Source organism: Hydra viridissima, unplaced genomic scaffold (genome assembly GCF_058129835.1).
Source record: "Hydra viridissima isolate aposymbiotic clone 2 unplaced genomic scaffold, HvirCarnegie_v1 scaffold_5, whole genome shotgun sequence".
Lineage (NCBI taxonomy): Eukaryota > Metazoa > Cnidaria > Hydrozoa > Anthoathecata > Hydridae > Hydra > Hydra viridissima.
This window is the reverse complement of record NW_028324304.1, coordinates 1,830,174-1,843,203: the sequence shown is the minus strand read 5'-3', so window position 1 is coordinate 1,843,203 and position 13,030 is coordinate 1,830,174. Positions and strand designations below refer to the sequence as shown.

Genomic DNA, 13,030 nt, shown 5'->3' with positions numbered 1-13,030 from the left:
GGAAAATTTAGAGTTGGGAAAATAGTTATCACATTATTTTTATGATTTCTATTAGTCCGATTGTGATTTCTTCATCACAAATAATAAATTTACAAATTGAAATGTACCTGTTATATTTTTACTAGGGTTCGGACTGTCTGCGCAGATCTGCGCAGACAGTATAATTTGTCTGCGCAGACGTCTGCGCAGACGTCGGCGCCGACAAAATTTACTGCTTTGCACACGATTTTTTGAAATCAACAAAAAAAGTTTTAAACTTAAAAAATGTTTTTAAGTGATATTTTAACTTTATTATAAATTCAGTGATTAGTAACAATAGGAGTTTTCAAAGATTCTTACAGTAATAAAAAAATGTAATGCTGGCGCCTATTCGGTGATTTCTTGACATTCAATTTCATTGAGAATTGCACCTTCTTCAAGAATGTAATCAGTCTTGTCATTTGTGTCCATCAGCACGCTATTGGTGTACAAGAATACCAGCTTTTCAACTCTCTCATTCGTAAGACGATTTCTTAGTCGCGAGTGAATAAATCGAAAGATAGACCAAGCTCTTTCTGCTGTAGCCGATGAGCAGATCATTTCGTTAACAGGCTTAGCAATTTCGTAAAGAGCAGGATATTTATCGCGACCGATAATGTTCCAATAATTTCGCGCGTTCATCTTGAATATTGTTTCCTTCCTTCTCTCAGGCAGCGCAGCCATTTCTCCCATAAAAGCAATCAATTCATCCTCAGCAGTGTCAGCAATTTCAGGTTTGATCTTTTTGGCGAATTCAACTGTAGCAGTGATAAAATCGGTTTTATCTTCATTCAAATATAAACCTTCTGCGGCATTTTTGGGCGTTAATATGAAAGCAATTCCAATACCTGGTGTAAAGAGAAAATCAAGGCGAGATTGCACTTTTTGTTGTATGTTTTCATCGTCCATATATAAATTGTACATTTGACCAAAGTAATCATACACGAGAGACAATAGAGCTTCATCACTTTCTAGCTTTCCGATCACGTTGGAAGGAAATTCAATGCTTTTGACAAGCTTAGAGAGACGGTCCCAAAATGGGTTAGATTTTATCAATGCCATAACATCAGCAGATGTATTCTTTGGTTGAATTTTCTTCAGCAATGTACTTTCTTCGTCTACCAACTTAATAAGAACGTTTTTTGATAGCTGGAGACTGCTCATTGATTTATAATAACTAAACCATCGTGTAGATACAGGCATGGACAATGAAAGAGAAGTATTTGCTGCAATTCGTCTTTCATCAAACTTTGCTTTCACGATGTGATGATTTTTCACATATTTGATGATTTTTTCTGCATCTTTGACTGTTTTTGTGGCCTCAGTTGTAGAAACTATGTCCTTCACAAGCAAGTTGACTCCATGAGCTCCGCATCCGCTAGCCGAGATGTGTGGATATTTCTCCTCAATGATCCTCCACGCTGATTTCATAACAGGAGCGTTGTCGCTTATGAAACTGGTAAATTTTTGTGAGCCAATCTTCTCAATAACTTGTAAGATTGCCGCGGCAATTGCAGATGAATTTTGAATGATTCCGAATGTATTTATCGAGGTGTAAAAAAAAGGCTTCTGATTGGGCGCTTTAATGCAAAAATTCACTATGTGATCGCCTCTTATGTTCGTCCAGCCGTCAGACATCAGTGTTAAGTTTGTTTCAGAATTCAAAATTTCATTTACAGAAGTAAAACATTTTGTATATTTTTTGTCGAGCAGAGATCCTGATAAGGCTTTAGCATTCGGGATGACAGATGCGTACGATGGATTGAGCGACTTAACGAAATCCTTAAAGGCCTCCGATTCGACTAAACGAAATGATATACCCGTACGGTAAAAGAAATTAGCAAGCTTCGTATCGATATCATTTTTGAGCTCTTCATTAATTGGTGGATGTACACGCTGCGTCGGTGAATCAGTCGTAGACGGAACTTGCTGAGAATCATTGATTAGATGTGACGATTCATAATTACGCTTTGAAAACAATCTTTTTTCCTCGACACTGGCGTTTGGACATGTTGATCTTTTATGCGCTGCAAGGCGTTCCTTCGACCATTGAACAGTTTTGTTGCATGCTAAACAAGTGCCAGAACGCTTCTCTCGATCAAGATTTGTCAAATAATTCGAAATTTTGATGGTTTCCATTTTAAATATTTTGAATGACGAAAATACAAGATTTCTTGATTCTAAATCACTTTAAGTTGTAGTAAGAAACACTTACAAAAGTTTATATCGATTGATTATACGTAGCTCGAACCAAGAAGAAACAGATAAGTAATGAAAAACTCGTAAAAAGTAGATAATTATACAAAAATAATTTCAGACATTTGATTCAGATAATTTAAATTTTTCTTTTCCATTAAAGTGTCTGCGCAGACGTCGGCGCCGACGTCTGCGCAGATAAGCGCATATTTTTGTCTGCGCAGATCTGCGCAGACACATTTTCCGAACCCTAATTTTTACGAATGATAAATTTAAGAGCTGGAATGTACCTGTTATATTTTTATTGATTCGAATGTTACAATTACTATCTTTACGATTAGTAGGTTTTCAGTATTAATTCTTGATACTATGTTTTATGAAAGATTAGGTTAGGTTTGTAATAATATGAGTAACTAATTCGTAAAAATATAAAAGGTACATTTCGATTCGTAAATTTATCATTCCAAATTTGTTTTGAATAATCAGTATTCGTTAAACTAAAATTCATGATTTTATCATTGATTCAAAAAGTTCCTGTTTTCAGTGGTAGATAATTTTCGATTTTTTATTAATAACGACTAAGCATTTCATTTGCTTCATTTGTTTCCATTTGTTCTTGTTCATAAGTTAAAGACTGAGATAAACAAGATTAAAAGAAGAACAAAATAAATATTCAATGACATTTGTTTGAGCTTGAATGAGATCGCAATAGAACAAAGTTAACTTGAACAAAATTACATTCAACCTTATAGTGTAAAAATTCTGAAAATGAACCAAAACGTAAGCATACTTCCCCCCCCCCCCCATTCCCTCCTTGAGGCAAAACTTTATAAATGATCAAGGTTGTTAAGAACCCTTAAACGATTAAGAATGTTTGTTTAGGATATTAACATAAGGTGTGTTCATAAAAACAAAATGGTCAAAAAAGGTAAATGCCATTTTACTTATGTTCAAAAGTAAAACTTTACTTTATCTCATTACAATAAAAATGATACTGAACAAGTTAGTCATCGACCGAAATTTGTTTGTCATCTTCGTAAGTAAAATTTAGTTTATATCAATAAAAGTTGAACATTATAAATCACTGAGTACACGAATTTACCTCTAAATGTAAGAAATGCAGACCCATTTTTTGGTACACAACGTAAGCGAGGAATATTATATATATATATATATATATATATATATATATATATATATATATATATATATATATATATATATATATATATATATATATATATATATATATATATATATATATATATATATATATATATATATATATATATTAGGGTGTTTCTTATTTTTGAAGATTCGATTTTTGCATGGGCCACCCTGCCATTTTGTTCATTATCATAAAAAAGTAATGCACTTTTTTTTTTTTTTTAGAATGATTTTTAGGGGTCGCTACCGACCCTACAGTATTGCGCAAATGTACCCTAAAAATGCTTATGTTGCGTATGATGTTATGCAACAAAAGTGGTTGGTGCTTAGCGTACAAACCTCTTTTAACTAGTAATTTTTTTACTTTTAGTGTGCAGAATTGTGTCTATAATGCTTAATTGCTTCTTTTGCAGGTTAAACTAGTGTAACTACTGTACAATGATGGCTTCATCAACCAGTGCAACGATAGCTACCAGAAAGAAAACGGAGATATGGCTTATTGGACAGATGTCCTCTTCTTTAGATTGTGTTATGCTTCCATCAAAAAGGGAAGTGTTGGCCCTTTTCTTCCATTACAAGCAGATTGCCAAGCAAAGCATTAGGGAAGCATTACATTCCACAGCAAATGATGTTTTTGAAGTTTGGTCAAAGGCCCGAATACCAGTGCAATTAAAGAAGCACGTTGTCCCTAAAATCGAAAACATTTACAAGGAATGGGAAAAGTTGAAGAAAAATAAAGAGAATAAAGCTAAGCGTTCAGATTATTTGAAACAAAAGGAAGACCAATGGAATAAAGGGTTAGCAGAACTATTCGATATTGCCCATGCCAACGCATTGGAAATGATCACCATTCAGGAGGATAAGAACTTCCTATTATGCCAAAGCGAGAAAATTCGGAGAGGCAAAATGGGTCCAGTCGATAAGAAATTGGCAAAGCAAGAAGAAGTATCAAGAAAAAGACAAAAAGAAATGAACCGAAAAAGGGACCGAGAGGAGATGGCAAGAAAATCTCGAGAAGAAACAGTTGTTCTTTCATCATCTTCTGTAGGTGAAGATAACCCTAAAGAAGATAGCATAACTCAAGAAGATGCCTCGCCTAGTAACCAAGATGACCCTGAGCCATCAACTTCAGGTACACCGTGCTCGCTGGATGGCGAAAGCTATTTATGCGTTGAAGATTTGGATGTTTAGAGACCAATTCAGATTGACAAAAAGAGAGGAGAAGGGAATAAGGGATATTTGCCTTTTCACGGTTCGACTGTACATTACAGCCTGGTACAGATCTCCTGAAGCAACCTCAGCTCCTAGACTTGATCTGCAGCTCTTGAAAGACTTGGATGCCTACAAGACCCAGCATCCTGAGATCTCGAAAATTGCTGTGAATAAGTTACAAGGGCATCTATGGTACCTATCAGAGGAACTTGTTGCTTTAGCTTTTTTTGATGATAAGGTTCGCCCTGAGACGAAGGTCAAGATGGTCCAAGCATTGAACAATGTTTCAGATCAGATACATATGAAACGGACTACTGTGGGCTGCTCAGTTATCCAAGAAAAGAAACTGGAGGACTTTGTCACGTTTAATACACGAAGATTTTTCAGCATCACAGGACTTCCATCACACTTTCTTCAAAACAGTGTAAGAGAATGGGAACATAATGATGAGTTCAAGACTGTAAAGTCCACTGTTCGAAGCATGAAGGTTGTCAACGACATTGCAGAACGTGGCGTAGCACTAATGGACGAATATAATAGACTACATACAAATAACGAAGAGCAAAAGCAGTTCCTGTTGCTGGTAGTTCAAAAATATAGACAGAAATATCCTGACAGAAAAAAGACAACTCTCATGAGTGATTAATCTTAGTACAGTAACTATTGTCTTTAATAAACCTACAATCAAATTAAAAAAGCATGTTTATTGCTGTCTTTTAATAAATAAGTAGAAATGCAATGACAGAAAATGGATGTTTTTAATGCATGTAATAAGTGAATAAATGTGTACCAAGTAAATGAGTCATTATCACCAGTCTCCATCAGTTTTATGATTTTTTCCTATGTTAATGACTAAGAGCGCATAGTAAAGTATGCCTTAAATTTCAATGACTGGTAGCGCCCAGTAAAAATGTTTTCTTCCCCTTGAAATTTTTACACATTTATTTTCTCACCAAAATGAACCATTTCATTGGGTGGCCCACTGAAAAACAAAAAAAAAAATTTTTAACCCCAAATAAGAAACACCCTAATATATATATATATATATATATATATATATATATATATATATATATATATATATATATATATATATATATATATATATATATATATATATATATATATATATATATATATATATATATATATATATATATATATATATATATATATATATATATATATATTATATTAGGGATGGCACTTTTACTTATTTTGATGGAAAAATATATTACTTTTAAAAAAAAATTAATTTACATAACTTAGATTAAATTATGAAATATATTTACATTTTAAAGTAATTCATTTTTTAAAAAAAGATAAAATTATATTACATATAAATTACTTACATAAAGTTAATTTTAAAAATGGGTAACTTATTAAAAATTTTTTAAAAATGCGTTATTTTTCTATTACAAGTAAAAGTAGTTCACATAAAATGGTTATTTACTTTTCGTAAATTACTTTTAAAAGTAACTCGTGTGAAAGTAATTTACTTTAAAAAGTAATTAAGATTTATAATTATACAAATAGTTTGCATCGAAATTAATTTACTTTTTACATGTAAAAGTAAATTATTTTTGAAGGTGATCTGACGTAAATGAAAGATTTTAAAAAAGTCATATTTACTTTAAAAAGTAAGAGAATACTGCATCATAATACGAAATTACTTTTATGTGTAAAGATAACAAAAATTAGCATAGACAACTTATATAAAAACTATTTGAAAAAAAATTAGTTACCATTATAAGTAAAAGTAAATTTTTTTCACTAAAACACTATACTTTACTTAGTAAGTAAGTAAAAAGTAAGTTATTTTATTTACTTTTATCAAATAACAGTCATTTTATGTTGTTTTAACATAGCGTGTTGAGGAGAATTGCCTGCTTCTGGCTACTTCTGGGTTATAATGTTGGGAACTATTCTCCATGTATGCGGACCGTTTTTGTGGAGGGGTTTTGTAATTGGGGGTAAGTTTAACAAACATGATGGGTTGGTTCCTATCCATGCTAATCCTTGACTACGTCACTTTTCCGACTGAACGCATTTTTCGAAAACTTCCTTTATATTGCTTTTTTTTGATCAAACATCACTTTTTATGGTGATATACCGCATCAACGTTAATAATCTCTTCCGGCGGCAAAGTAAAATTACACCAAAACACGAACTCTTTTTGGAGGTGCAAAACATCGCCGTCCGCCTCCCAAAATATTTTTGCCTCTACCTACAGTTTCTTCCGCCTTCCGATAGACGGCCGCTGCTACAAAATATTTTGATTTTACTTATAATGGTAACTAATTTTGGAGGCCTGCTTCAATCGAGAGATGAAAGCCACTTGCTGTTGCCGTCAGAAATTATTTTGTATGCAAGAAGATTTAAAGGTTGCCTTCAGTGGTTACTCCATCTCAACTGGTGTCGGCCGTCAAAGGAAGGTGGTGGTGGTGGTGGGGGGGGGGCGCAAATTTTCGCTTCTTGTCGCCTGAAAAAATGGAGGAAAACTTTAAGTTTTTTTTACATAATTAAGCAACTGAAATATTAATTAGTGCAAAATACATTTTTCCAAAAAATAGTATATTTTTATGCGGAGAGTGAAAATCTCATAATGACAGTAAAGCAATTCTATCGCAAAAATTATATTTAGGAAAAAAATATCCCGTTTTTGTGAAAGCTTTAATTATTGGGAAAAATTCCCTAAAGATATTTCACAATTCGTTTAACGCATAATCATATATGTTTAGGGTGCGACATGGACCTTTCAAAAAGTTTGGCAAAAATTATAAATCAAGTAAGTATAAATTATTTGATTAAAAATCGATTTTTGTCGGGGGCATAGGTGGTCGATAGACTTTCTAGTAAAAGCTAATACAACCACTTTACCGCTATTAACAAGACCCTGGTTAAAAATAAAATTTCTTTAAAAGGATATGGTTAAAATTTTTGATAGGATTTAAAATGACCAAAAAGTAAATTTAATTACTTTTTAAATATAGATTACTTTTAATTGTAACTAAAAGTTATTTAAAATGTAAACTTACGTAATCAAAAAGAGTTTTATGTAATTTACTTTTTAAATGGTAACATCAGATGGATTTTGTTCATCTGATATATTAAAAGAATGAAATTTTTCTTTTTCTAAACCACCTGACTTACTTTTGCATTCAATTTCTGAAGATGAACAAATATTAATCAATACAACATTATCAACTGTATCTGCTAAACTTTTAACAAAATTTTTTTGAAATTCCTTGAAGTCCTGATGCCATGGCGATATGTTTCTGATTCAAGCACTGCATTATCAACCATGAATACCAAATCAATTGTACCGCTTGTGTCTAAAATTATTGAGAAATATCAGCAACATTTTTAAGTGTTACATCAACAGTGTGAAAATCACCATATCTTCGTCTACTTAAATCCTGATATTTTTGCTGATAATTTTTGAAGGGGTTGAAAAAAAAAGTCACCTGAAGCTATCGGGAGAAACATTATTATCTGGGTCCATAGAAAGAGGGTGGAAGCTAGCCATTTCATTTTAGTTATAAAATAACACGTCTACTTATGAAAACTAATTGTATAAGTAAATTTTATTTACATTTGATTGCTTGTAACTTTTTTATAATGTATTTTGAAATGCTTTTTTTTTTACAATTGCTGTAATATGATTTTCTTAAAAAGAAATTTTTTTTAAATACAAAAGTAAGTTAGATTTCGACGTAAAATTATATTGTGTAATGCAATTTTAAAAAAGTAATTAACATTTAAATATAAAAGTAAATTACTTTTTCCATGTTACTCAATTTTACATTTAAATGTAAATTACTTTTTTATATAACCTACTTTTACATAACTGACATTTGAAAGTAAATTCACCTTTCTTTACAAAATAAAATTTGTTTTAGAAAAGTAGATTACTTTTAAAAGAAAATTTAAGTTTTTTTTGGACATTTGCAATTATATACGCAAATTATTTTTTCATAAAGGATTTTACTTTTACTTACTTGAGTAAGTAAAAAAAAAAGTAAAAGTACCATCCCTAAAAAAAATACTTTTCTTCGAGGTATATTCTTTGTTTACCTCTTGTGTGCCGAAAAAAGCTAAAGTTTCTCAATTTACACAAAAAGTACCCAATTCACAGCGAATTAGAAAAATCCGAATGTACGCATTTTTATAGGATTGCGGTTTTGAAAACTTCGTAATTACGCAAAGTTTCAATTTACGAAAAATTGTCCGTATTTACTAATTTTTTTGCGTTTTGCGGATGACAATTTCGAAAATTGCGTAATTACGGAATATTTGAATTTACGCGAATATTTCCGTAATTACACAATCTTTTGCGTTTTGCCTAACAAGTATTTTAGGGTGACGCTCAACCTGTCTAGTCGCGCAACACTAACAAACAAACGAACACTGCTCAAAACATTGTAACACCATTGCAATTTCAGACAAAACTACAATCAGTATGGTCGAGGTGGGCATTCATCGTATTTTCCGAGGCATTGTCCGAGACCACGGTAACCAGCTTTGGCGCAAAACACTAACCCGTATGGACATGGCATGCAGATCGCTCTCTTGTTGACACATGCCACGTAGCCAGATCGAGGCTCGCTGTCAATAGCGTAGTTGCCGTCAGCACGATAGATGCAGTCATTTGTAACGTCGACACCTAAAGTTCAAAGACAAGATTAAACGGTGAGCTTCTTTGCTCAAAAATAAAAATAAAAGTTTACTGCGCTCTAGTCGAACACGCAACTGGTTTAGGAAACAAAAGCGTGACATTCTCAGCTAAGCTTTGCTGAAACAAATTCTGAAGAAATTATTACCAAGACAGAGAACGCGTTTTGGTTGGTAGTCTGTTTTCTTGGGTTCGTAGTCGGTTTTCTTGGGTTCGTAGTCGGTTTTCTTGGGTTCGTAGTCGGTTTTCTTGGGTTCGTAGTCGGTTTTCTTGGGTTCGTAGTCGGTTTTCTTGGGTTCGTAGTCGGTTTTCTTGGGTTCGTAGTCGGTTTTCTTGGGTTCGTAGTCGGTGTTCTTGGGTTCGTAGTCGGTTTTCTTGGGTTCGTAGTCGGTTTTCTTGGGTTCGTAGTCGGTGTTCTGGTGTTCGTAGCCGTCGTCTTGATCTTGTGCTACACGCACTGCGTTTGCTGTGACAGCCAGAACACAAGCTGCGATGAAAACTATTTTGGTTGCCATTGTTGTCGAGCCGTTTGAAGGTTTTTTTAAATTCGCTTGAGCTTTTCGTTTGAACTTGCTTGTGTTTGCGAAACGCGTTTTTATAAGCGCTTTTCAACGGACATTTGAGGAAATAACAACTGCACTAATTTGCAGGTAATGTGCTACACGAGCGCTGAAAAGTAATAACGAACTAACAAGTGCTTCGTTTGAGGAAACGCGTTTTGTTTCTGTGAAAAGCTAACGTCATCAAAGTACTTTGGCACAAACGTATACTCAGACGACGCACAGAAAAAACAAACAAAACAAAACAAAAGCTACGAAAGCACACCTAATTGGGTCGAATGAAAGACAAACAAACGCATAAGCCACCTTAGATAAAAATAAAAGGCGTAGGATTTGGGCATGCTATCGGAAAGCAGTTCAGCTTGGTTTTTTCGATGCTCACTGTAGAGCTGAGAAGACGTTACCCTCTCCAACCCTCTTTAACGCCAAAAGACACGGTCTCTGTCTTATTTACTTTTTTATATCCTTCAAACAAAGATTGAATTAGCAACTTCTGATTCTTTTCTTCAAGAAACCTCTAGTTTCAATCTCCCTGATAAGTAAAATCACACGAATAACTGTCGCAATTCAAAAATTAATCAGCAATAATTACTTGCTCTTTACTTTAGTGATATGTTTTGTAAAAAGAACGTAAAACATCTGAAGCTTTGAAGAAAGTTGAATCAACAAAAAAAGAAGTGCTTTGTTTCTTTTTAAACAGACTGTTAACAATTTAACATGCGAAAAGTTACCAAAGTTTGATCTGGAACATGCGTACGTACGAAAGAAGTGGTAGAAGGGGAATTTGCTTTTTGATCACAGCAATTTTTGCGTTCCTCCTCCTTAGTATTTCGCATTTCATTCACGAGGAGTGAAGTTTCTCCCGTACGCTTAATAATGAAAAGCATTAGAAACTTTTATAGTCTGTTATGTTTACAGTTTACCTACATTCTTTTACTTCTTAAGTTATATACTTAATAGCAGTTTTGCTTCTTTAATTAGTTACTTGATAGCATAGCCACTGAGAGAAATTTCGGGCCTTAGAGATGTTTTGTTATGGGGCCCTCATTATGATCAATCATATACCCAGGACCAAAAGCGTGCTATGGTCATTGAAAATTAAAAATGAAAGTTATTCAAATCTTTTAAAAGTCAAAACTATTTACATCTTTTAAAAATTGTTTTTAAAAATTATTTGTACACACACGGGGTCCCGGGAATCTTCCCTGTCCAGCCTCCCCTCTCGGCAGCCATGCTTAACAGCAGATTTAAAACATACTGCAATAAGCTTTAAAAACTTGTTGTTTTTGCATTTTATCATAGTGTAAAAAAACCGTTTTTTTCAATCATCAAAACGTGTGCAAGGGTTTAGTTTACTGTCACCAACAAAACTACACTTATCATTAGAAGCAGAGCAACTTCAAGCTTCGATATGGCGTTAGGAATATACCTTGGAGATATGTATTTTTCTAATTAGAGTTTTGTAAACAAATTTCATTTCATCGTTTCAAAGATTATTGTACAAAAATTACGAAAACTGTTTAAACCATGTACGTTAAATAGTTTAATATAAGTATGGTGTGCTTTCGTAGCTTTTGTTTTGTTTGTTTTTTCTGTGCGCCGTCTGAGTTTGCGTTTGTGCCAGACTAGTTTAATGACATCAACTTTTTGCAGAAACGAAACGCGTTTCCTTAAACGAAGCACTTGTTAGTTCGTTATTACTTTTCAGCGCTCGTGTAGCACATTACTCGCAAATTTGTGCAGTTGTTACTTCCTCAACTGTCCGTTGAAAAGCGCTTATATAAACGCGCTTAGCAAACACAAGCAAGTTCAAACGCAAAGTATAAGCGAATTTAATAAAAACTTCAAACAGCTCGACAACCATGGCAACAAAGATAGTTTTCATCGCAGCTTGTGTTCTGACTGTCACAGCAAACGCAGTGCGTGTAGCGCAAGATCAAGAAGACGGCTACGAACACCAGAACACGGATTACGAACACGGGAAAACCGACTACGAACGCGAGAAAATCGACTACGAACCCAAGAAAACCGACTACGAACCCAAGAAAACAGACTACCAACCAAAACGCGTTCTCTGTCTTGGTAAGAGATTTCTTCAGAAATTGCTTTAGCAAAGCTTAGTTGAGTATGTCACGCTTTTGTTTCCTAACCGCGTTGCGGGTTCGACTAGAGCGCAGTAAATTTTTATTTTTGTTTTTGAGCGAAGAAGCTCATTGTTTAATCTTGTCTTTAAACTTTAGGTGTCGACGTTACAAATGACTGCATCTATCGTGCTGACGGCAACTACGCTATTGATAGCGAGCCTCGATCTGGCTACGTGGCATGTGTCAACAAGAGAGCGATCTGCATGCCATGTCCATACGGGTTAGTGTTTTGCGCCAAAGCTGGTTACCGTGGTCTCGGACAATGCCTCGGAAAATACGATGAATGCCCACCGCGACCATACTGATTGTAGTTTTGTCTAAAAATGCAATGATGTTATAATGTTTTGAGCAGTGTTCGTTTGTTTATTAGTGTTGCGCGACTAGATCGGTAGGACCCCATCCTATAATGCTTGTTAGGCAAAACGCAAAATACTGCCTAATTTCGGAATATTGAAATTATACAAAAATGTGCCTACTTACGGATTTTTCATAATTGCCGTAAAACAAATAATATTTACATAAATAGAGAATGTTTTGCTTATTTTGGCTTATCTTTTGTGCCAAAAGAAGGGTCTGCATTTCTTATTTTTTTAGAGTTGGAGAAGTTCGTGTACTACATAATGTTCAATTTTTATTGATTAAAGCTAAACTTCATTTGTGAAGATAACTAATAAATTTTGGTCGATGACTAATTTGCTCATTAGCATTTTCTTAACGAATGGTTAACGTCTTCTCCACAAATATTGCAAATATCATAATGCTTTTTTTTTTGCTGATCTGCTCCTTTTGCATAAGTTTTTACATAGATACAAATTACATAATTACATTAGTTGAAGGGAGGTCAATAACTCTGCAAAACAAGGTTTTGAATACGAAAGTCTTTTGTATTTAAAGCCTTTTCATTCATTTTTGTAAATACTTCAGGGGCCAATCATATAATGCTGAAAAATGCGTAATTTACCCAAAAAAGTAGCTTTTATCTTCGTAAACTGCTATCATAAAAACAAAATTACACAGAATTAGTGAGCAAGCTAAATTTCTCTCGCAAATATATCTGC

General features: G+C 33.7%; 2 protein-coding genes across 2 annotated transcripts; one reads left to right on the top strand and one right to left on the bottom strand.

Annotated features, from left to right (window-relative positions):
* Positions 1-311: 311 nt before the first annotated feature.
* Positions 312-1,590, bottom strand: LOC149887920 (uncharacterized). The gene has a single exon (XM_090088506.1). The coding sequence runs from the start codon at positions 1,447-1,449 to the stop codon at positions 367-369; it is 1,083 nt and encodes a 360-aa protein (XP_089944632.1). The 5' UTR covers positions 1,450-1,590; the 3' UTR covers positions 312-366.
* Positions 1,591-11,175: 9,585 nt separating this feature from the next.
* Positions 11,176-12,277, top strand: LOC149887919 (periculin-1-like). Its single transcript, XM_090088434.1, has 2 exons — positions 11,176-11,910; positions 12,069-12,277. The coding sequence occupies exons 1-2, from the start codon at positions 11,691-11,693 to the stop codon at positions 12,275-12,277; spliced, it is 429 nt and encodes a 142-aa protein (XP_089944560.1). The 5' UTR covers positions 11,176-11,690.
* The last annotated feature ends 753 nt before the right edge of the window (positions 12,278-13,030 follow it).